Source organism: Pyrus communis, chromosome 3 (assembly GCF_963583255.1).
Source record: "Pyrus communis chromosome 3, drPyrComm1.1, whole genome shotgun sequence".
NCBI classification, from domain to species: domain Eukaryota; kingdom Viridiplantae; phylum Streptophyta; class Magnoliopsida; order Rosales; family Rosaceae; genus Pyrus; species Pyrus communis.
Genome location: NC_084805.1, coordinates 23,098,085 through 23,119,049, shown reverse-complemented (window position 1 = coordinate 23,119,049; position 20,965 = coordinate 23,098,085). Strand labels below are relative to the sequence as shown.

General features: G+C 36.3%; 2 protein-coding genes across 2 annotated transcripts; one reads left to right on the top strand and one right to left on the bottom strand.

Annotated features, from left to right (window-relative positions):
- The first annotated feature begins 3,915 nt into the window (after positions 1–3,915).
- On the top strand, positions 3,916–10,135 carry LOC137727784 (uncharacterized). Its single transcript, XM_068466599.1, has 22 exons — positions 3,916–4,281; positions 4,530–4,729; positions 5,416–5,495; positions 5,616–5,702; positions 5,824–5,874; positions 5,968–6,085; positions 6,197–6,253; positions 6,407–6,471; positions 6,652–6,735; positions 6,824–6,874; positions 6,959–7,021; positions 7,134–7,180; positions 7,324–7,393; positions 7,487–7,549; positions 7,659–7,748; positions 7,872–7,910; positions 8,023–8,250; positions 8,343–8,428; positions 8,574–8,622; positions 8,741–8,821; positions 8,923–9,016; positions 9,542–10,135. The coding sequence occupies exons 2-22, from the start codon at positions 4,612–4,614 to the stop codon at positions 9,730–9,732; spliced, it is 1,812 nt and encodes a 603-aa protein (XP_068322700.1). The 5' UTR covers positions 3,916–4,281; positions 4,530–4,611; the 3' UTR covers positions 9,733–10,135.
- Positions 10,136–14,096: 3,961 nt separating this feature from the next.
- On the bottom strand, positions 14,097–18,929 carry LOC137729671 (ABC transporter D family member 2, chloroplastic-like). The gene is made up of 10 exons (XM_068468674.1): positions 18,299–18,929; positions 18,018–18,207; positions 17,843–17,910; positions 17,120–17,446; positions 16,867–17,031; positions 16,406–16,634; positions 15,528–15,766; positions 15,104–15,428; positions 14,740–15,011; positions 14,097–14,356 (listed from the first exon to the last, which is right to left on the bottom strand). Exons 1-10 carry the CDS (start codon positions 18,614–18,616, stop codon positions 14,180–14,182), a joined length of 2,310 nt encoding a protein of 769 aa, XP_068324775.1. The 5' UTR covers positions 18,617–18,929; the 3' UTR covers positions 14,097–14,179.
- Positions 18,930–20,965: the final 2,036 nt, after the last annotated feature.

Below are 20,965 nucleotides of genomic sequence, written 5' to 3'. Positions count from 1 at the left end.
ACTCGTTCTGCACACGGGATGGCCTATACGGCCGAGAAATTTTTTAGTGTCTTGAGAACATGTTTGGTATATAAGTGTTATAAAACAATTGGTTAAAGTTTTTTTATTTTATTTTAAATGTCCAATTAATTGTAATATTGCACTTGATGTATCGTGCCGTGTTTCTAGAATACTGAAAAATCTCTCATATTCATTGCTAATTGCTATAGGGGTGTATATCAACAGCAGGAATTGGATCCTTTCCTGAGTAGGAGATCAGGATCCTCCTGACCCACTAACACGAGCCGTTGGATTTTGATCCAACGACTACAAATATGGGGCCCTCTAAAAATTATAATAATTGTAACTGTTGCATCAAAATTTAACGATCCGTGTTAATGGATCAAAAGGATCTTGATCTCCTGCTCAGGAGGATCCAATTCCATCAGCAGCATATGCAACTGTCAGTGACTCAGTGAACCCTAGATACATGGTCAGTGCCACGTGTATGGTTCTGTGTTCATTAGTATTAAAATCCCTAATTTGTCTGGTGTGAATGAATGGCTAAAATGGTAAAAAGAAAGAAACAAAATAAAAAGATGTGATGCTCTTCGGCTCTTTTTTATCTTATCTTTAATCTCTTGATTTGATTCCCCTCAAAGCCCTAAATCTTTATAGTGACCACCAATTATAGTGTTCCTCCTGAAACCCTAAAATGTTAACTGCTAGATATTTGTAATTTAATTTAAAAATGATAAAGTGAAAAATTAAAATCTTAATTTTCTCATCACCAACCATATGATAATGAATTTTTCAAGTAGATGATGATTTACAACAGTGACGGAAAATAATCATGTTTATATACCTTAGTGTGAATTTAACCCCAACCATTTTTTATTCCCCTATTAACTATTTCACCTACTAATACTATCGCTATACTAAAAAAACATATAACAATGCAACTATAACTAATAAAAATAAATAAAATTTGGGGCCACAAAATTTCAGGAGTTCAACTCTTCATTTTGAGAATGATTACTTAAACCGGCGAGCTATTGTGGGAGTATTGCAAATTGATAATGTGTTATGAATTTCTTACTTAACAATGCGTTGTTAACTTGAAATATTACTATAACGACATATCAAGTGCAGGTAAGACCATCTCCAACCGAAGGATTCAGAGGGTAAGAGGGTCGAAAATAGCCCGAAAACCGTCTCTAACCGAGGGCCAAGCCAAAGGGCTCGTGGGCCCTATTGGACAAAAAAGGGCCAAAGGGCCAATCGGCCGGCCCAAACCAGCCAGCCAGCCGCTCCTGGGTGGGGGCAAAATTTGAATTCCAATGGTAACTAGCTGACATCAGCTAGCCGTATATTTTTTTGTAATTTTTTTAAATGATAAATTATGTTTGTTCCTATGACCATTTGACCTTCGGTTAGAGATGATTTTTTGTGACAGAGCTACAACCAGCCCTATGGTCCTTTGGCCCTCGGTTGGAGATGGTAAGAAATATAGCCCTGCACTATTCATTAAAATATTAATTTCTTTTAACCCTCTAGCCCTCCTTCGATTGGAGATGGCCTAAGTTGCTCCTCCAAAATGTTCTAATTCATGGATGACCCATCAATAATTCATTTGTTTTAAACATCATGCTTTCACAATATGTTCGAAATTTCAAGCTTTCTCATTAACTATTAACTATTACTCCAAAAATTATTTAGGAAAAGAATATTTTAGTCATCAAATTGGTCTGATTGGCATTGAACTGATTTCAAATTTTATTTTAGTGATAAGTAAGTAGAATTATTATTCTTTCGTTCCATTTTTTTATTTGTTATGTCTTAATAAATGTGGAAGAATTGGAAGTGAGAATAATTCAATTCCCCTACATGGTTACAAAATATTTATTTTTTATACGACAATATATTTTTATTAATGTGAATATAAGATTTAGGCTAAATCACAACAATGAGAAAGCTTGAAGTTGTCATTCACATAAAGTTGAAGATTTAGGCTAAATCACAACAATGAGAAAACTAGTAAAATAATTTAATAACGAATTTGTCATTCACATAGAGTTGGACGTTATACCTTCTACCTGCAAATAGAGATTAGAGACAATTAGCACAAGGGTCTTCTTAGAATTGGAGCTGGTTTGGGATTGCGATGCTTTAAAAAAAAAAAAACAACTTATTAAAAAAATCTGAAACATAAAACATGTTTAGTAAAATAAAATAAAAAAGTGATTTTTCAAAAAAGGTTTAAAAAAGGTTGTCAATGACAAGTAGAAAATTAGAAGCAAGGTCTACCATGCTTCTGAAAAAAATATTGTTTGTGCCCATTTAAAGAAAATTTCAAACGATAAGTATACTCTCACATATTTTACAAAATTACAATCTTTGCCCTTATATTATTCTCTTTGACAATTATTACATTACATTAAATACTATATATTTTTTAGTCATTTGACATATTCACAACAATTTATATAAAAGTTTATCAAACAATCAGACACTAATTTTTTTTTTTTTTTTTTTTTGTTAAAAGCATTTTTACAAATAAAAAAAAAAAAAAGTTTACCAAATACGCATTATCACATCCCCGCCTGGGCCCCCACCACAACCCGGGCTCAACTCTACCGTAGCACGATATTGTCCGCTTTAGGCCCCTATCACACCTTCATGGTTTTGTTTCTGAGAATTCACACGAGAACTTCCTAATGGACCACCCATTATGGGATTGCTCTCGTGCGCTACTCTTTTAATTTTGGAGTTCCCACGGAACCCGAAGTCAGTGAGCTCCCAAAAAGCCTTATGCTAGGTAGAGATGAAAATATACATATAAGGCTTACATGATCCACTCCCTTGGGCGATGTGGGATGTAACAATCCACCCTCTTTAGGGGCCCGACGTCTTCGTCGGCACACTTCTGGCAAAGGATTATCTCTGATACCAAATTGTCACATCCCAGCCCGGACCCTCACCACAACCTGGACTCGACTCCACCGTAGTATGATATTGTCCTCTTTGTGCTCATACCACACCCTCATAGTTTTGTTTATGGGAACTCACACGAGAACTTCCCAGTGGGTCACCCATCATGGAATTGCTCTCATGCGCTACTCGCTTAACTTCGGAGTTCCTACAGAACCCGAAGCCAGTGAGCTCCCAAAAAGCCTCGTGCTAGGTAGAGATGATAATATACATATGAGACTTACATGATCCACTCCCCTGACTAATGTGGGATGTAACATGCATCAACTTTATTTTACAGCTATTTATTCACACGACATAGCAGAATAAGTTTTATTTTATTTTTTTAAAGCACAACAATACCAATTTGACCCTTGGTTTGGAATTGTGGTGCTTAAAAAAAAAAAGCTTATTAAAAAATCTGAAACATTAAATGTTTGGTAAAACAAAAAAAGAAACTACTGTCAATAGTAGTAGAAAATCATAGAAAAACAGAAATAAGGTCTACCATGCTTTTTTTTTTCTTTCAAAGTATAGTAATTAGTGCCATTTAATAAATGTTCAAATGGTAATTATACCTCTACAAATTTTACAAAATTACAATCGTTGCCTTTACATTATTCTCATGGTCAATTATTATTCATATTAAATGCCATATTTTTTTTAGTTAATCAATATATTTATAGCAATTTATAATACTATTTTTCTTTTGTAAAATTTAAGAAAAATGTTTACCAAACACTTAATAACTTTAATTTATAATTATTTATTCTCACAATACAACATAAATAATTTTTTTTAGAAGCACAAGAATACCAAATTAGCACTTTGAAAACCCTAAAATGTATAACTGCTAGGTTTATTTTATTTTATTTAATTATTTTATTTAGAAGAGAGAAAATGAAAAATCTAAGAAATGGGGTGAGTTGGGTTTTTTGCCCAAGTTAAAAGCCAAGGTCGTTTTGCTCCTTAAGCGCTTGGTTTCCACCACCCGCCGCCTGGTGAAACGAGAACAAAGGAGAGGCCTTGGGGGTCTATCTTGTATTCCAAAGTCCCCCTTTTCGCGTTTATACTAACGATAACCATACCAATCTCTCCTCTGTTTCCATTTTTTCCACAGAAAAAAAGTGCATAAGAGAAGAAGCAAAAAAGAAAAAGTTGCATTGCTTTTGCGGTTTTCTCTGGTTTTGGCTTTGGTTTCATACGCTGTGTAGATTTTTGGTGATACCCAGTTGAGTATTTATCTGATAGTTTGTGAACCCACATCAAATCCCAGAGAGCAAAGCGTGGGAGAGGACAGAGCCCTTTGTAAACACCGCCATTGTTAACAAGGTTTGATTTCTCTCTCTCTTTTTTCACCCCTCCTTAATTATCTAGCCTGTACCCTTAATAGCTAGGCAGATTAGCCTCTCATTGGTTGAAAAATTTAATTATTATTCTTTGGTTTTGTCAGACAACTGGGTCTTGCTGGCTATAACTGATAAGCCTTATAAGTAGTGCTAGTCTTACTTGTTCTTGCTACTACATGTATTCTGCGTTTTATGGGTTTGTCTCAGTCTTAGAGAGTTGGGTTTTCTCAGATTTTGATAGCAGCAGTCAGCAGAGAGAGGTTCCTTTTTTGTGTGTGGAAAAAGATACAATTTTTTGACAGAAATAGACAAAATGAAGTACGTATTGGTGACGGGTGGTGTTGTTAGTGGACTCGGAAAAGGGGTCACAGCCAGTAGTATCGGATTGATCCTCCAAGCCTGCGGCCTTCGTGTTACATCCATCAAAATTGGTACTTTTCTCTTTATAGTGTTTTCTCAGCTGGTTTTGGTTTAAATAAGCAGCTTTTCGTGTTGTTTTATCCTTTGGATGTGTGTATAAAACAATTTTGCAAGGTTCTTTTTTATTGTACTAGGACCGGTGTCGTTTCGATCAATTCCGACATTGTCACAGTACAAGTTTCTTCCACTAGCATAAGGCCCTGTTTGGGATTGCTTCTGGAAGGGATAAAAGAGCTTTCTGACAGCCAGAAGGCATACATTTTTTGAAGATGCTTAATATCATAGAAGTACTTTCTGCAAAAGCACCTGCCAGATGCTTTTTAGGAAGCACTTCCTAGTGATTTTCTAGGCAGCACTTCTGATCTTTAATAAAATTTCAACGTGTTTATATGCTAGAAGTGCTTTCTGAAGAAGCAATCCCGAACAGACCCTAATTTCTTGAATATAGTTATGTGATACTATTTTGGATGTCAATTTCTCTGATAGAGAAATTATATTAGTCAATCACGATATACTTCACCTCAGTCTCAGCCCTATATCGAAGTGTTCGTGCTCGTGATGTGTCAAACTTACTGGATATTCTACCACACATCCTTAATACAATTTACTTGTATTTTTATTTTACATGGAAATATAAGTTTTAGTGTTTCTTCATGCATCAGTATTTGCTTATGTTGCGTTTTATCTACGTATGCAGATCCTTACTTAAACACGGATGCAGGGACAATGTCTCCTTTTGAGCATGGGGAGGTGTTTGTCTTAGATGATGGTGGTGAGGTAGATTACCTGATAAATGGATTTAATATTTCATGCTTTTGTTTAACTTTTGTGGGTTTTGGTGGTTTCTGTTGTTAAGGTAGAATCTTTGGTCATGACCGGTTTGTTTTGTTTTTGAAGGTGGACCTGGACCTCGGAAACTATGAGCGGTTTCTAGATCTGATTTTGACCCGCGATAACAACATCACGACTGGAAAAATTTATCAGGTTATTTTACTTGCTGCTTTCTTTTTGTGTAGCCATGTTTGATGTTTTGATATAACTAAATTATCATGTAAAGCCATGCCAGACCACTTTCTTCATTTATTATTTTCTTGGTTGTTTTCAGTCTGTTATTGACAGAGAACGAAAGGGAGATTATCTTGGAAAGACTGTCCAGGTTAATATGAACACTCTTTGTTTTTTTACCTTTCCAGTATTTGAAATTTTTTTGTTCCTGTTGTACCTGACTTTGGTTCTCCCTTCACACTAGGTTGTTCCTCACATTACAGATGCCATCCAAGAGTGGATTGAGCGTGTGGCAATGGTACCTGTCGATGGGAAAGAAGGTCCAGCTGATGTTTGTGTCATTGAATTGGGCGGAACTATAGGTACATTAAAATCTGTTAGTTGTTTAGGTTGAGGTATCTTCCTATTGCTAAATAATTAAAATACAATCTGATCGAAATAGATTAATTAACATTTCACTTCCCATATTGCAGGGGATATCGAATCAATGCCTTTTATTGAGGCCCTTGGCCAGTTTTCATATCGTGTAGGTAAGACCACGAACTTGATGAGCTTAGTTTTTTGTATTACACACACACACACACACACACACACACACACACACACGGATATGGATATGTAACCTAAATTTGTTATCTCTTTTATTTAACTGGTGTTCTTTCTGCAAATGTTTCTTGTATTAGGACTTGAAAATTTCTGCTTGATTCATGTCAGTCTTGTGCCAGTTCTCAATGTTGTTGGTGAACAGGTAATCGAAACAATGTCTATTGTGCTGTATTATAAACATTGTGCAGGTCAATAGTAGTTGTCAGTTCCACTAATATGGAACCTGCCAAGGCATAGTCTATGACTCATGCGTATTTTTGACTAAATTTTGCAGTCAAATACCTGCTCTAGTTAACTTTTTGTTTAAATATTGAATTTGTAGAAAACAAAGCCTACACAGCACAGCGTTCGGGTACTCCGAGGACAGGGTTTGACACCTAATATTCTAGCTTGTAGGAGTACAAAGGTCTTGTCTTCTGCTTTCCACTGCTGATCTCTTTCTCTAGTAGTTTGTGGTTGCAGAATCTCAAGTTTGCTTTCTTTGTCTTTGACAGCCACTTGAGGATAACGTTAAAGCAAAACTCGCTCAATTTTGCCACGTGCCGGTACCATAACGATATAATATGAATGCTAATGTTTTTCCCTTGACTTTAACTGTAATTTACTAATTAGGAAACGACCTTATGCAGGCTGAAAATATTGTCACTCTTTACGATGTTCCAAACATTTGGCACATTCCTTTGCTTTTAAGAGTAAGTGTAATGCTCTTGAAACAAAATTTGGCTGTACTTATTTACAGCAAGATTTTTTTTAGTTTTTCTTTTTCTGTGTTCTTATCTTCTGTTCTTTTGTTGTCACAAATAGGATCAGAATGCGCACGAAGCAATCTTGAAAGGATTCAACCTTCTTGGGTTTGTCTTGCAAACTAATTATTTGTTTTCCATATAATATCTTGCTCTCTTATTTTGCTGCATGGATGCTCCCCATTCCACGGTCTTCCAGTAACAATTTTGTGCTGCTTCAAACTACCTTTTAACCTTCCCTTAATTAACAGTGTTGCTAGAGAGCCAAATTTGAGGGAATGGACAGCCAGGACAGAAATTTCTGCCAATTTACATGATCCTGTGAGTTTTCAAGACTTCCTCAATTTTGGATTTTGATTTCTTTTATGTATGTAATACCAGTATCTTGATCTTAACTGTTTATATGCATTACAGGTCAGAATTGCTATGGTTGGAAAATACACAGGTCTTTCAGATGCTTACCTCTCTGTTTTAAAGGTAAATCATTTTGTAATCTCATTTTTATTTTATTTCAGACCTCTTAGAACATTAATTGCATAGTATAAAAATATGAGATCAGATTCTAATATTTAGCTTCTTGTTCCAGGCTCTTTTACATGCTTCTGTTGCTTGCCGCCGCAAACTTGTTGTAGATTGGGTTGCAGCAGGTGACCTTGAAGATGTTACTGCTGAAAAGGTTAGCACTAATTTTAACTTACCATATTGCCATAAATTTAGTATAGTGAAACATTTCCCAACGAATAGCATTTTCGTCCGCTCCCTTCTTAATACTATTAATTTACTAATTTAATGTTTGCAGGCCCCTGATGCTTATAAGGCTGCGTGGGATCTATTGAAGGTGATCCTTCTATAATTTTTTTGCGTTGGATGGTCCTTTTTCATAATGTTATAATGGCTGTATATTCAGGTAGTAGTTCCTTCATTGATCCTCTAAATGCTCTTCATTACAGGGTGCTGATGGTGTTCTAGTTCCAGGAGGGTTTGGAGATAGAGGAGTGCAAGGGAAAATTCTTGCGGCCAAGTATGCTCGCGAAAACAAAGTGCCATACCTTGGCATATGCCTGGGAATGCAAATTGCTGTCATTGAGTTTGCACGATCTGTTCTTGGTATCGCTGATGCTAACAGCACAGAATTTGATTCTGAAACTACAAGTCCTTGTGTCATATTTATGCCAGAGGTATGCGATTTTATACTCGTTCAGAAGGTGATATAACTTTTATACTTGAATTGGCTTTAGTTTTTCTAAAACTGTCTTTTTTCAACTGGAAGGGTTCAAAAACTCATATGGGAGGAACTATGCGTCTTGGTTCTAGGAGGACTTTCTTCAAGATTACTGACTGCAAATCTGCAAAACTGTGAGCACTTTGAATTGATTTAAACTAACATCTTATATATACAGTACATATATGTGATATATGTGTTTCTATAAACTTCATGGAGCCCCCATTGTACATTCTCAAGTCATGCTAACATAGCATTACGGTTTGGGTTCATGTTTAGGTATGGTAATGTGGCGTTTGTTGATGAACGACATCGACACAGATATGAGGTAAGTTTAGTTCATCGTCAGCACATGTAATTTACATGCCTTCTACAGACCCCACGTACAATGATAAAGAAAAGGAATTGTCTTCTTTTTCATGAAACAGACTTTGTGTTATGTGTAGGTCAATCCTGATATGATATCACAACTTGAAAATGCTGGTTTATCGTTTGTTGGCAGAGATGAAACTGGTCGGCGCATGGAGGTAAGTATATGTTGATAGCTGTATATGAATCCAAGTGGCTGAACAATTTAGTTTATTCCATTTCTTGTAATTATGAACATATAATTATTTAATAACTGCAGATTGTTGAGCTGCCTGCCCATCCATACTTTGTTGGCGTTCAGTTTCATCCTGAATATAAGTCAAGGCCTGGGAAACCTTCTGCTCTGTTCTTAGGTATTTTTTTGGTTCTTTGTTCCCTTTTCCTCCCCCTGCTTTGCTCTGAACTATTTTTTGGTCAGGCCACATTACATTTATGAAACAAGTAATCTATCGATAAAAAGTTGCAAGAACGAGAAATTTCTTTTGTCAAGTGTTAGTTACTCTGTTATGTAATTAACTTTTCTGGATGATTTAGTAAGACATCCATAGGTCAATTTTGAGAGGCTAGGTGGCATTTTGATTACATCTTTGTGGAAGTCTCCGGATGCTTAATTTTGGGTACGTCGGTCCTGGTGACCGCTCTGTCGCTAAGCTGGCCATCAGTGAGGACAATTGTGCTTTACATCAACCCTCAGCACATGGGGGATGCACTGAGGATGAAGTGTAGAGTTCACTTTATCTTTTTTTGTACGACAGTGGTTCGTTGTTAGAGAACCACAATGGTTGTAGCATTGACTATTGTCTGTTTTCAGTGACCAGGAAGCTTGATTTTAAATTGCGTCTAGTTTGGCTAACGGGATTAATTTCTTGTTGTCACAGGACTAATAGCAGCAGCATGCAGGCATCCAAATACAATCCCACAAATCAATGGCCATGTACCAAAGCCAGTTGCAAATGGGACGAGTAATGGACACAGGACGGTTAAAGCCCACCAAAATGGACACGCTTTCAAGCCGTCCAATGGCTCCCTGAATGGTGTGTATAGCAACGGTAATGGCGTCCACTTTTGAGAGAAAAGTCGGTGATGGCCTCGTGGTATTGGTTTCTCCGGAACTGCTTTTGGTAGGTGTCGGTTATGTGTACAGACGCTGAGTATGGGTAGATGGCGTAGTGCTAGAGGGCTTGTCTTGGGGAGGAAGCTGGATTTTGAGTTTTTGAATGACACAGCTGGTAACTCCAAAGAAGATTTGGCTTGAAGTTTGATGTTGCTCCATGGAACTCTTCTTTGTTTTTTTGTTTTCTTTCAATATATGTGAGGACTTTTGACAGTGTTGGCCTTGGCAAAAGAGTTTAAAGGCAACATTTTCAGTTTTCAATATTTGTTTTTAAAGGATTAACATGTTTTGTTTAATCTGAATAATTATTAAGACCAAAGAGCTGTGTTCCCCTGTGATAGTTTCTCATGTTCCTTTTTGTTTGAGATCAATTGGATAGTGTGGGGATCTGTGGTTAGAAAAGTAATCTTTAGACCAGTCTTTTGACAATCTTGTCACTAGGATTGTGTTACACGTTTTCTCCGTCTAATTGTGTGACAAGTTTGGCTAATGACTTGTTACTTGTTCCATATTTCCAAGCTAGGACTATCTCAAAGTAGGATGGGCACTTGGAACCGAAATTGAAACATAGACCAAATCAGATTGGGTTGAACATTTTTGTTTTTGTGGTTTTGAAACAGTTTCAATTTTGAACATTTGGAATACAATCGTACTGCAAATAAAAAAAATAATTTAATTTGGAGGATGATGACCACAATTTCTATGAAAAGATTGAATTGGGCAAGTCAATCATTTCAAGTAAAAGAACTTTCTTTGTTTCTTTTTTTTTTTGATGTGTTTTGTTGCTTTTGCAGGCTTTTTAAAGTTTATAACAACTAAGGTAGTATTTTTTTTAATTTTTTTATTTTGTTTTTGTTTTGTATTGTGTACAGTTGGCCAATTCAAATTCAAGTATTACCTCTCTTACTCTTAATCCACAACCACAACCACAATAAGAAGCTCTAAGGTAATCTCAAGCTTTTAGTTCATAAGGTTCAATGGCCTATCATCCATTGGTTTCATTTTAAAAAGGTCCAAGGTCTTCCCAAGTGTTGTCTTCTTAAGTCCGTTTACAAGCTCAAAGGCCTCATAAACCTTCTAAGAGTAAGTGTCAGAAAAGAAAGGGAAATGATTGAACGATGCAAAGTAGTAACTTGAAAATTGAAACAACTGTCATTTACGGAGAGATTGAACTCAAGTGCAAAGGATGTGAGCGTATCGCCCTAGCCTACTGGCCGAACCGTACGCAACCCAACCATACTTTTATTACAATGATTTACGATTGAGAAAAAGACAAGAAGCATATTCCCCAAGCTACTTTCATTGTATATAGCGTCTTGCAAAGGTGACCACAATGGATCCAATTGTATCACCTCTCTAATAGAGTTGAGGACCTGCTATTATAATTAGGTCCCACCTAGCATTTTCTTTGCATAAACAAATGCGTAGTCATGGAGGGACTAGAATAGTCCCAGGCCCCATCTTGACATTTTTTTCCACGTAAAAAAATTGTGTTATGTTTATGATTTTCAAGGTTTTTGTAGACTCAGGATCCAAAACCAACGTTTTTACTTTAACTTCGTTCATCTGGTTTAATTTGAGGTTGGTGACTCTTATGGAGTTCAGGCAGTCTATCTATTGCTTGTAAGCTTTGAGAACTCTGATCTGCGGATCAGTGGAAAGAGAGAAGAAGAAAGTTAGAGAGGCTAGAGGTTTAAGGAAAAGGATAATGAGGATGACACCATACAAGATCCAAATGACGGTGGTCAGTTTCTCACCACATGACAGAGTTATTTTTGTGCGATAAGAGAGTAATTCAGATTGGAACTTTTAGACCATTCTCGACTAAAATCCTGCCTCGCCATGTGCACAAGTATCAAATGACTCGATAAGTTTTTTTCTTACTTTTCGCTTTTCAAGGGAAGAAGTGGAAGGGAGATGGAGAGGAAGGGACCGAAAGAATAGATGAGCAACAAAACTAGGAATCAATTTCTCTTCTCTTTTAATTAAAAAAAAAAGGTAATTAAGCTGAAAGTCAATAAAAGCTTTACTATTTAGCTATATATCAATGCCATTTTTGTTTTGGACTTAATCAATGATATATTTTTATTAATTATGCATTAGTCAATGATGAATGCCATATGAACTTTAAATCATTAAAAATAGTTTGAACTTGACTCTTTTATTATTCTCTCTCTCTCTCTCTCTCTTTATGAATGTCATATAAGCTTTTAACTATTATAAATAGTTAGAACATGAATATTCTATCATTCTCTCTCGTGCCCTTCTTTTACATGGAGGAGTGTACTCAACTCAAGGAAATGGACACTACATTGTAGTGTCTGAATCCAAATGTCTGAATATAAGGAAGCACAACAACCACAAATGCAATGGAAGGAGTCAATGAACTGGAATTTGAGGTGAGATGGAAAATACCAGTGTGTACGACACTTAAGGTGAATTGTGATGCAGTTTGGAATCCACAATCACATAAAGGTGGAGTGGGATGGGTTATAAAGGACTTTGCCGGTCTACTGCACTCTGCAGGAGGATTGCATGGGAAACTTGTACTTCCATTCCACTGAAATGGCTGAAGCTACATCATTGAAGGGAGAGCTATAGGAACGTGAAGGGAAGATACCCAGTCTATTGAGATTGAAACTGATGCAAAGCCGATCGTGCATGATGATCAATAAGGAAACTGGAACAGATGCACCTTTGTAGGGTGTCATTCACGACCTCTGGAATCTCGCTCAAACATTCCAAAATGCAACGTTCAAGTGTGCCCACGCTGCTCATGTTGTTGCCTCTTATGTCTCTAAGTATGGAGATGTCCATTTATGGGATTGTATTGGCCCAGATTTTATTTTCAATATCCTGACGGAAGGTGTAAACATTTCAATTGGAATCTAATAAATTCTATCTTTGAGACAAAAAAAAAAAAAAAAAAAAAAAAAGAACCAGGAAACGAGCACTATATTAGAGTGTCTAAATCCAAATCTAAAAAACTAAGCCAAGAAACAGACATTGCATTACAGTGTCTGAATCCAAATGGAAAAGTCAAGAGTCACGTGTGGTGTGAAGGGTATGAGACGTGTAAGTGATGGAAAAAACAGAACTAGGAAACAGACACTACAACGCAGCATCTGAATCCAAAAGTAAGAAACAGAATCAGGAAATAGAAACTGCATTGTAGTTTTTGAATCCAAATGTAAAAAAGAACATGTAGGAGGTGTGTGAGTGATGGAAAAAAAAAAAAAACGAAATCAGGAAACGTACACTGCAACGCATTGTTTAAATTCAAATGTAAAAAACAGAATTAGGAACAGATACTACAACGTAGTGCCTGATCCGTATTGACTTATTCCTAAATAAAAAAAAATAATGAGAAATGGGGTGTCAGTTGGAGTGGGTGCCAGTTGTTGTGGCAGATTTTGTAAGTTTTGTTTATTTTAAAGGTATTTAAGTATCACAATATATGATTGACCTATTTTAAAGGCATATACATACATACATACATACATACATACATGCATGCATACTAGCCTTCATGCACGTGCTCACGTGTGTGCAGAAGACATTTTTTAAATTACGGCGTGCTACGCACGACTTACACGTTTTAAATAAATAATATTAGACCATGCTACAAGAAACCTCTCATAAACCAATCAAAGCTGTTGAATTCATATAATAAAATTAGTCTTTCAATTTTGATCTACATTCTATTGAATTTACATTAAAAATAGAGAAAATAATATTTAATAAACAACTGATTGAATCACATTATTGTTAACCCATTGTGAGTACTAATTATAAAAAATAAAAAAAACATTGTACAAGAAAAAGTTAAATATTAAAAATACTGTTTATCACTGTATAGTAAATAGTTAAATATTAAAAACAATGTTTATCATTGTTTGTATGACGAAAATACTCCTGCCATATTTGATGCATTATTTTGGGCTATTTTTAAAGTTTTTTTGATTGAGGGGCATTTTTATCCACTTATTTTTGGGGAAGCATGTGACTCCAAAAACCACTGTTCAAAAGCTTTGCCGGCTTTATATATAGATATATATATTTTGAGCAAATGATATTATCTACATTAAGAGGTAGGTTAAGCCTAACAATGGGCTGGTTCAAATTCGCCTGTAGCGAAAATCGAACCTAAAACCTCTGACTTACAAGTAAAGAGGAATGCACTAGACCGTAGTACTAAATGACTGATAAATTGTTAATATTGTAACTTTTTATTGATTTTATACAAAATCACCCTGAAAGAAATTCAAAAGAGCATAAAATTTAGTGCATTACCATCAAAATAACTTCATACATCTTCCGCAGTATTTGAAAACAAAAAACTTCCAGATTTGAGGACAAACAAGTGACATAATGTAAGAAAAGGCAACTAAAATTATAGGTTTCATAAGTTGCATGATGCTTCCCGATCGATGGAGTCAATGCTCCAATTGTGTTCGGCGCTGCTGGGATCCACGGTGGATATCAGTAAGTTCTTCTTGTGGAAGTCGTACAGAGTTCGCCGGTGGCCAACGCTTATATATGTTATGCCCGCCTTTTCAACCTGCTGATATAAATGAGCCTGCCAACAGAAAGCATAACCGGGAGATTGTCATTAGAACTTGGAATTATATCCTGTTATCTCGTAGTGATTCAACAACTACTCTTCTAGGCCTCATGGGAAAGAAATGAAGCAGGTGGACAATGTATGCATATGATATCAAATGAGTGGTACAACACCAATACTTGAAAACGACTTGGAACAAGTTCATTAGCCTATGCGTATCAACTTTTACAGACCAGATTATTCGTTTCAGGTGTTCGTGTGCATAGTGCGAAATTTGCCTAAATGTTGCATGCATGCATCCATTCCATGACAGTAAACGGGTAACAAGGTTTTACTATAAAGGACTTGGGAGAAAAACATATGAATCTTGAAAGTCTTAGGAAAGAGCGTGGTAATACCTCGTTGGCTTCATCTAAAGCACTGGTAGATTCATCCAGTAGAACCAATTTTGGTTTGGAGAGCAGTAAGCGCGCAAAAGCAAGGCGTTGCTGCTCTCCAAGGGAGAGAACACTAGACCAGTCATTTGAAGTATCCAAACTGCTGAATCGGGATAATAAATTGCCAAGTCGGACATCCTCCAAAACCTGTATCAGGTCCTCCGTTGTGGGCTTACTAGGCTTTTCACTCGTATGTTCTGATTTTGGTGCCTGCTTCAAGAAAGGAAGTGACCCTGCAAGAATTACAAAACAATTGTCACTGCTGATTATGGCTTCCTCAGCAGTCAGCGCAATACCATGTGGCAAAAGGAGTTGAAGTACATACCAGTTGGTTTAGTACCGTCTGCTGTGGAAATCGCATCCTCAGCCCATGTAGGATAAAGCAACTGTTGGCGTAGTGTTCCCAATACCATATATGGTTTTTGGGGAAGGAAAAATATGCCTTCATAATTCCTATTCGAGGGCCTTCCAAGTTCCCCACATTTATCACTACCAGTATCTACCTCAAGAACTACTGCACCAGAAGAAATGGACGGTTGATTATCCTCTCCGTCCTTCACATAGAATATGATTTTTCCTTTTCCAGTACTCCAAAGACCGCACATTGCTCTTAACAAAGATGTTTTACCGCTCCCACTTGGTCCTGTTACCTGTTCAAATGATCATATACGGGAAAAGTTCTTCAGCTCCCAGTCAAGATATACTTACTAAACTAATGATAAATTCAATAGAACAATGGAGTTACTAACCAATAAATGCTCATTCTTGTTGATTACCAACGATAGATTCCTAACCAATGCAGTACCACTTGGAGTCTCCACAGTCAAGTGTTCTATATCCACCAACTTTTGTTGCTTTTCTATGGGAATGGATCCATTTGACTCCGGTTCCGGTAAACTTTTGACGTTACTATATATTAAACTTATCCCTTCTGAGGGGTCAGAATGGCATTCCGACTTGCTCCTATCCAACAGATCGTCAAATTCACCTGTATGTTTCGGATATCACTAGGCAAATAAGTATTCAAATTTAACATACATCTATGCCATTAAAGATCTCCTTGAACGGAGACATAAGAGAGCATTGCCATATTGAACATCATAGATAAAAATATTAACAGGGTCAGACAAAATGACAAGAACACATTATTATGAATCTGTAGACAATAAAATAAATCTAATTAACTTGAAGAGTTAACCTCATAACTTCAAGTATAAAAGATTTGTTTTAAAAAAGTGGTAAGTGCAACATAAAAGCAGTGGTGAAGAATAGAAAAGTTGAGTTGAAATTTTGGTCACGTTCTAGTAGTTTTTGCATCCCTAGTCATAACAAATATTATTGAAGATGGCTTCAAATGGCCTCAACAAGTACAAAAAGTTACACGATGTGGGCAAATGATGTCGGTAACTATCTGACTGAATAGAAATTAAAATATCGATAAGAAAACGTGCCATTATTTTGTCCGTGTCTTTCTAGTGAGACTCTAATCCATATTCGTTCAATCTTAAGACCCCGTTATATCACGCAAATTAGAAAGCTTCCTTATGAAGTTCTATCTGGTCAAATCAAAGTTACGTAACAGATCCTCGTTATAGCAAATATATAAATAAAGATACAGAGACAATACCAAGTCGATTAATTACAGCTGCAAATGCACTGATAGCCTGAATTTCGTAGACAATAAGGGAGAAATCATCAAGAATATGATTGAAAGCAGATGTGGACTGATTAATGACACCAAACCCAATTTTGCCTGAGAAATACATAGGGGCAACAACAGCAGCGGGAAGAATCTGAACAAGATAGATGTACCAACTGGTGAAAAAGTCGACATTTCTTGAACATATCAACAATTTCTGCAAGGTTGGAATATGAGTAAAACACAATCAGTTGGATGTGCATGGCATAACAATCTACATGCATAGTAATTTTGAATCAGTAAAAATATTAAATGCAAACAGAACATCATGCTCTAGATCAAACCTCGTGGGCATCTGCGTACCAAAGGTAACTTTAGAAAAAACAGCAAGTCTTAAGCATAACTGCATGCAGAGAAGTGAAAACAGAAGAAGATAAAATTATTCATACACTCATATTTTTGAAAGCACTTGTGAAGCGTTGTAGCAAAAGTTGCATTTCATTTGCTTCACCGCTATAGAAAGCAATGGATTCAGCATTTTCTCTGACGCGCACAAGTCCGTAACGAAAATCAGCTTCCTTTTTCTCTTGCATGAAGTTTAAAGAAACCAAATTCTGAAAACACGGGTACAACGTTTTCATTAAACTGAGTTTCAATTGCATACATGGGAAATACTTAATGGTTAAAAAGAGGTAGAGTTACCTTCCCAAGATAGATACTTATGGCTGTTCCACCAATTGAATATACAAATAGAACAGCAAACAGCGGAGGATAGATACTGAACAAGATGTTACTGAACGATATGAGATCTATCACGGCATCGAAAATTGTAACAGTGAAGGATAGGGCAGTCCCTGTGAACGAATTTAGATCATCAACAATGCGCTGATCTGGATTATCGATCATTGATTGGGATTGAATTTTATAGAAGGCTTGGTTGCTTAGGTAACGGTCCATGTAATGTTTTGTCATCCAAGCTCTCCACCTCAAAGAAAGAGTTTGTCTTGCATAATATCGCAACACAAAAATCTGCACAAAAAGTCGTTAACACAGGAAACAAATATATCAGTAAGACCAGGTCATTGTTCCCATGTCCACATAACTGTGTAGGCAAACGAATCAACAACAATCATACGAATATGAACCCATTGGCGATGATCAAATTGCAAAGAAGTGGAAACTTGTGAACAGAACACCCGAAAAGCTAATACTCGTCGAGCAAATTTTAAGTTTTTTCCACTGTGGGTTGCAGTTCACTGGCATAAACATCTGGCATTAGTTTCATCATTCATTGTTCTTTTGCAGTCTTCTTTTGGACAAAATCTTAGCAACTGCCTTTTTGTATTTTCCTTTCTTGTGATTGCAGAAGGATGAAGGCGAAGACCCGAAAAAAGGGGAAAAAAACTAAGCAGAGGAAGTACTCACCGGAATTCCACCAGCAAATGCAGCTAAGTAGTAAAGCAGCTGCTTCGTGAATTGTTTTTGGTTCTTGTCTTCAAATTATCATCAAAATCCAATTACGGAAGCAAAGAGGAAACAAATTTCAGTAAAAGAATTAACTTAATTAATTACCAAAAAGATTAACAAATTAGAGAGAGACCGGAAAGGGCGTTATAGAAGTCGCGGCCGAGGAAATTGAAGCCGACGCTGATGCCGGTGGTGGCGAGAGTGAGAGCGAAGACTATGGCGAGCCGGATCCTCGCTTGCACCTTGTCTTCGGAGGACCAATAGGGAGCCGCCACCTTCCATAATCTTCGGAGAAGCGGCCGGAGTTTAGGCACCTCCCTTTGCTGCAATAATGCGACCAGCTCATTAGGAAGAAGAAGAAGAAGAAGAAAGATAATCAAATCAAAGAGAAAAAAGTAAAGACAGAGAGCGGACCTTTTCTGTATTTGGCGGAACTGGCGGCGGCAATGCAGCGCCCGAGGCAGCTGCACAGCGCCCAGGTGATGATTCGACGTCTTTGCTTCTCTCTCTCCTCCTCGTCATCCAATTGCAGCCGCTTCTAGTGGTGGTGGACATGGTGGACAATGACGGAGATGTGGAGAAGATGAGCCAATGAGCATTTGAGGTGTTGCTCCTCTTTCGACTCCGACGATTACTCACTCCAATGTGGCGGCAATGGCGGTAGTTGGGGGAGTTATAGGCGGAGGAGGAGGAGAATGAGACAGAGTATGCCTGCATTATCATTTTTTCCATTTGTCTTCTCTTTTTGTTCAATTCTCCGGTGATTGAACTGATTTTCCCTGGGATTTTCCTTCCGTCCAAACAAGTTCTTGTGTGACAGTTTGTTTAGCACTGCAAAATGTCAAATGAGTGTTTTCCTGCATATGGATTCTCTGAAAATATGAATTATTCTTTTCGGCAGTTTTCGTCGTAACAATGAACCAATCATTCAGCGCCACCGCTAACGGCAGACCGCAGTGCAGATTCTCTGAAAATGTGAATTATTCTGTTCGGCAGTTTTCGTCGTACGAATGAACCAATTACACCGCTAACGGTAATTTGTCCGGGTGCATTTCCCCTCCGTAAAATAAATTGTCCGATCAATTGATGTTAAAAAATTATTCTTTTTAAATTAACAAAAATAGATAAAATATGATATACAATAATATTAAATTGTCCGAGCAATTGATATTAAACGATTATTATTTTATATTAACAAAAATAGATAAAATATAATATAAAATAATATTATCTTATATTTTCTCTGTCTGTATCTAATGACTTTTTATGGACCTCACCATCTTCTTCTCGTTTTCTTTCTAGACCCGGCTTCTCTGCCCTTTTAGTTTTCATACGCTTTTATTCTCTCTTATTTTGTACGGTCATAATTAAGCTACGTTAACATTTTATATTAATTTTTTTATAGCAATAATAAGACAAAAAACAATAGTGATATAAAATGTTGACATGGTTTAACCGTGACTGCACAAATAGGAGAAAATAAGAGTGTATGGGAATTGGGAGGGCAGAGAAGCCAGGTTCTTTCTCCGTCAATCTCTGTTGACCTTGTCCACTCCTCCCTCTATTTCTCTGCTCTCTATCTTAGAAGGACGTATTCAATTGAGATTTTGAGAGATTTTAGAGGTGTAGTTAAATTAGAATTTGGTAGGATTTTGGTAGACTTTAAAATTCGGATTTAGTCAATTAATATTTAAAAAAAGGATTTTAAAGGAGTTTGAAATCATAGGTAGTTAAGGGGTGTAGTCAATTTGAATTTCAAATGATTTTAATAGATTTTTTTAAATGATAGATTTCAAAAGATTTTAATGGAGTTACAATTCTATATAGATTTTGACTGATTTATATAGATTTTTATGAATTTGTATAGATTTTATTTGTGGATTTTGATGGATTTGCATAGTTTTTTCTTTTCATTTATCTTTAGATTGTTTTTATTTTTATTTAGATAACAACAGAAAAAAAATTTTCTCCCTTCGAGCCCGCTAAAACATGATTCTGCATCTGCTCGCACTTTTTAATTTTTTAACCATTTTTTGTCTCCCTGAAGAATGATTGGTTTTGATTCAAATTCAATTTCGGGGCATGGACGAGTGATTCAATTGGATTTCAGGTGCAAATCAAATTCTTCTTCTTTGGTTTTGATTTTTTACCATGGGTCAATATGTTCTTACGTTATAGATTATAGGTTTTAAATTTTGATCTTACTTTGCCGATTGAATTGGTTACTAAACTTCTGGGTTTGATTTGAAATGGAATATTTTCATAGCTCAAGTCCATCTGCAACTCTGTTGACAAACCAACCACTTCCATGGCAGATTCAATGAGTTTAACTGACCCTTTACCAACTTGAGGCATAAAAATATAAAGAAAAATAGTGAAAAGGGCAAAAGGTGTGTGAGTGAGTGTTGATTCACCAGTATTCGGACTAGATAAGTAGTTCCCCTGTTGCTTACGGCTGAAATTTAAGAGGATTTTAAAGAATACATCCAAATCTATGGGAAGTTAATTACGTTTTTTTTTTTTAAATCCATCCAATTGTACGAATAGTGAGAATACCAAACATTTTTTAGGATTTTAATGAATGATCAATTTTGATAGATTTGAGGGTGTGTGGTATAAATACTAAATGCCATGAATCCAACTCTACCTCCTTTGATTTCTTTTCACGTTCATCATATAGAACAGGAACAGTCTTCTTCTCTCAAACAAAAGAAGAACAGTCTTCCTCCATTCCTCAAGGTATTGCTTTTCTCTTCCGAATTTGTATAAGGACTCCTTATTATTTTCATGGTGCTTCAATATATAGTCGTACCTATTAGCATGTAGACACAGTGCGTATTTGTACTCAGTCTTGCCGCTAATCTCCAAAAAATCCCCACCTTTCCCTTTCATGTGTTTTGTTTGTTCTTATAGTTTAATTGATTTGTAAAGATTTCAAGTCAAATTTTGATTCAATTCCATGGATATCTCAAGGGAAGAGATGAGATTTGTGAATGCTAAAAATACACTACAAAATCTTTCAAATTCTCTCAAATTTCTCAACTTTTTAAAATTCTTTGAAAAATTCCTACTTAAAACACT

Coding starts and splice junctions, on each gene's coding strand:
- LOC137727784 (XM_068466599.1), top strand. CDS start 4,612: ATGAAGTACGTATTGGTGACGGGTGGTGTTGTTAGTGGACTCGGAAAA. Junction 5,875..5,967: donor ATCTTGGAAAGACTGTCCAG/GTTAATATGAAC, acceptor CCTTCACACTAG/GTTGTTCCTCACATTACAGA. Junction 8,623..8,740: donor GACATCGACACAGATATGAG/GTAAGTTTAGTT, acceptor TGTTATGTGTAG/GTCAATCCTGATATGATATC.
- LOC137729671 (XM_068468674.1), bottom strand. CDS start 18,616: ATGGAAAAAATGATAATGCAGGCATACTCTGTCTCATTCTCCTCCTCC. Junction 15,767..16,405: donor AGCTGTAATTAATCGACTTG/GTATTGTCTCTG, acceptor CGAAACATACAG/GTGAATTTGACGATCTGTTG. Junction 14,357..14,739: donor CTTTAGATGAAGCCAACGAG/GTATTACCACGC, acceptor TTCTGTTGGCAG/GCTCATTTATATCAGCAGGT.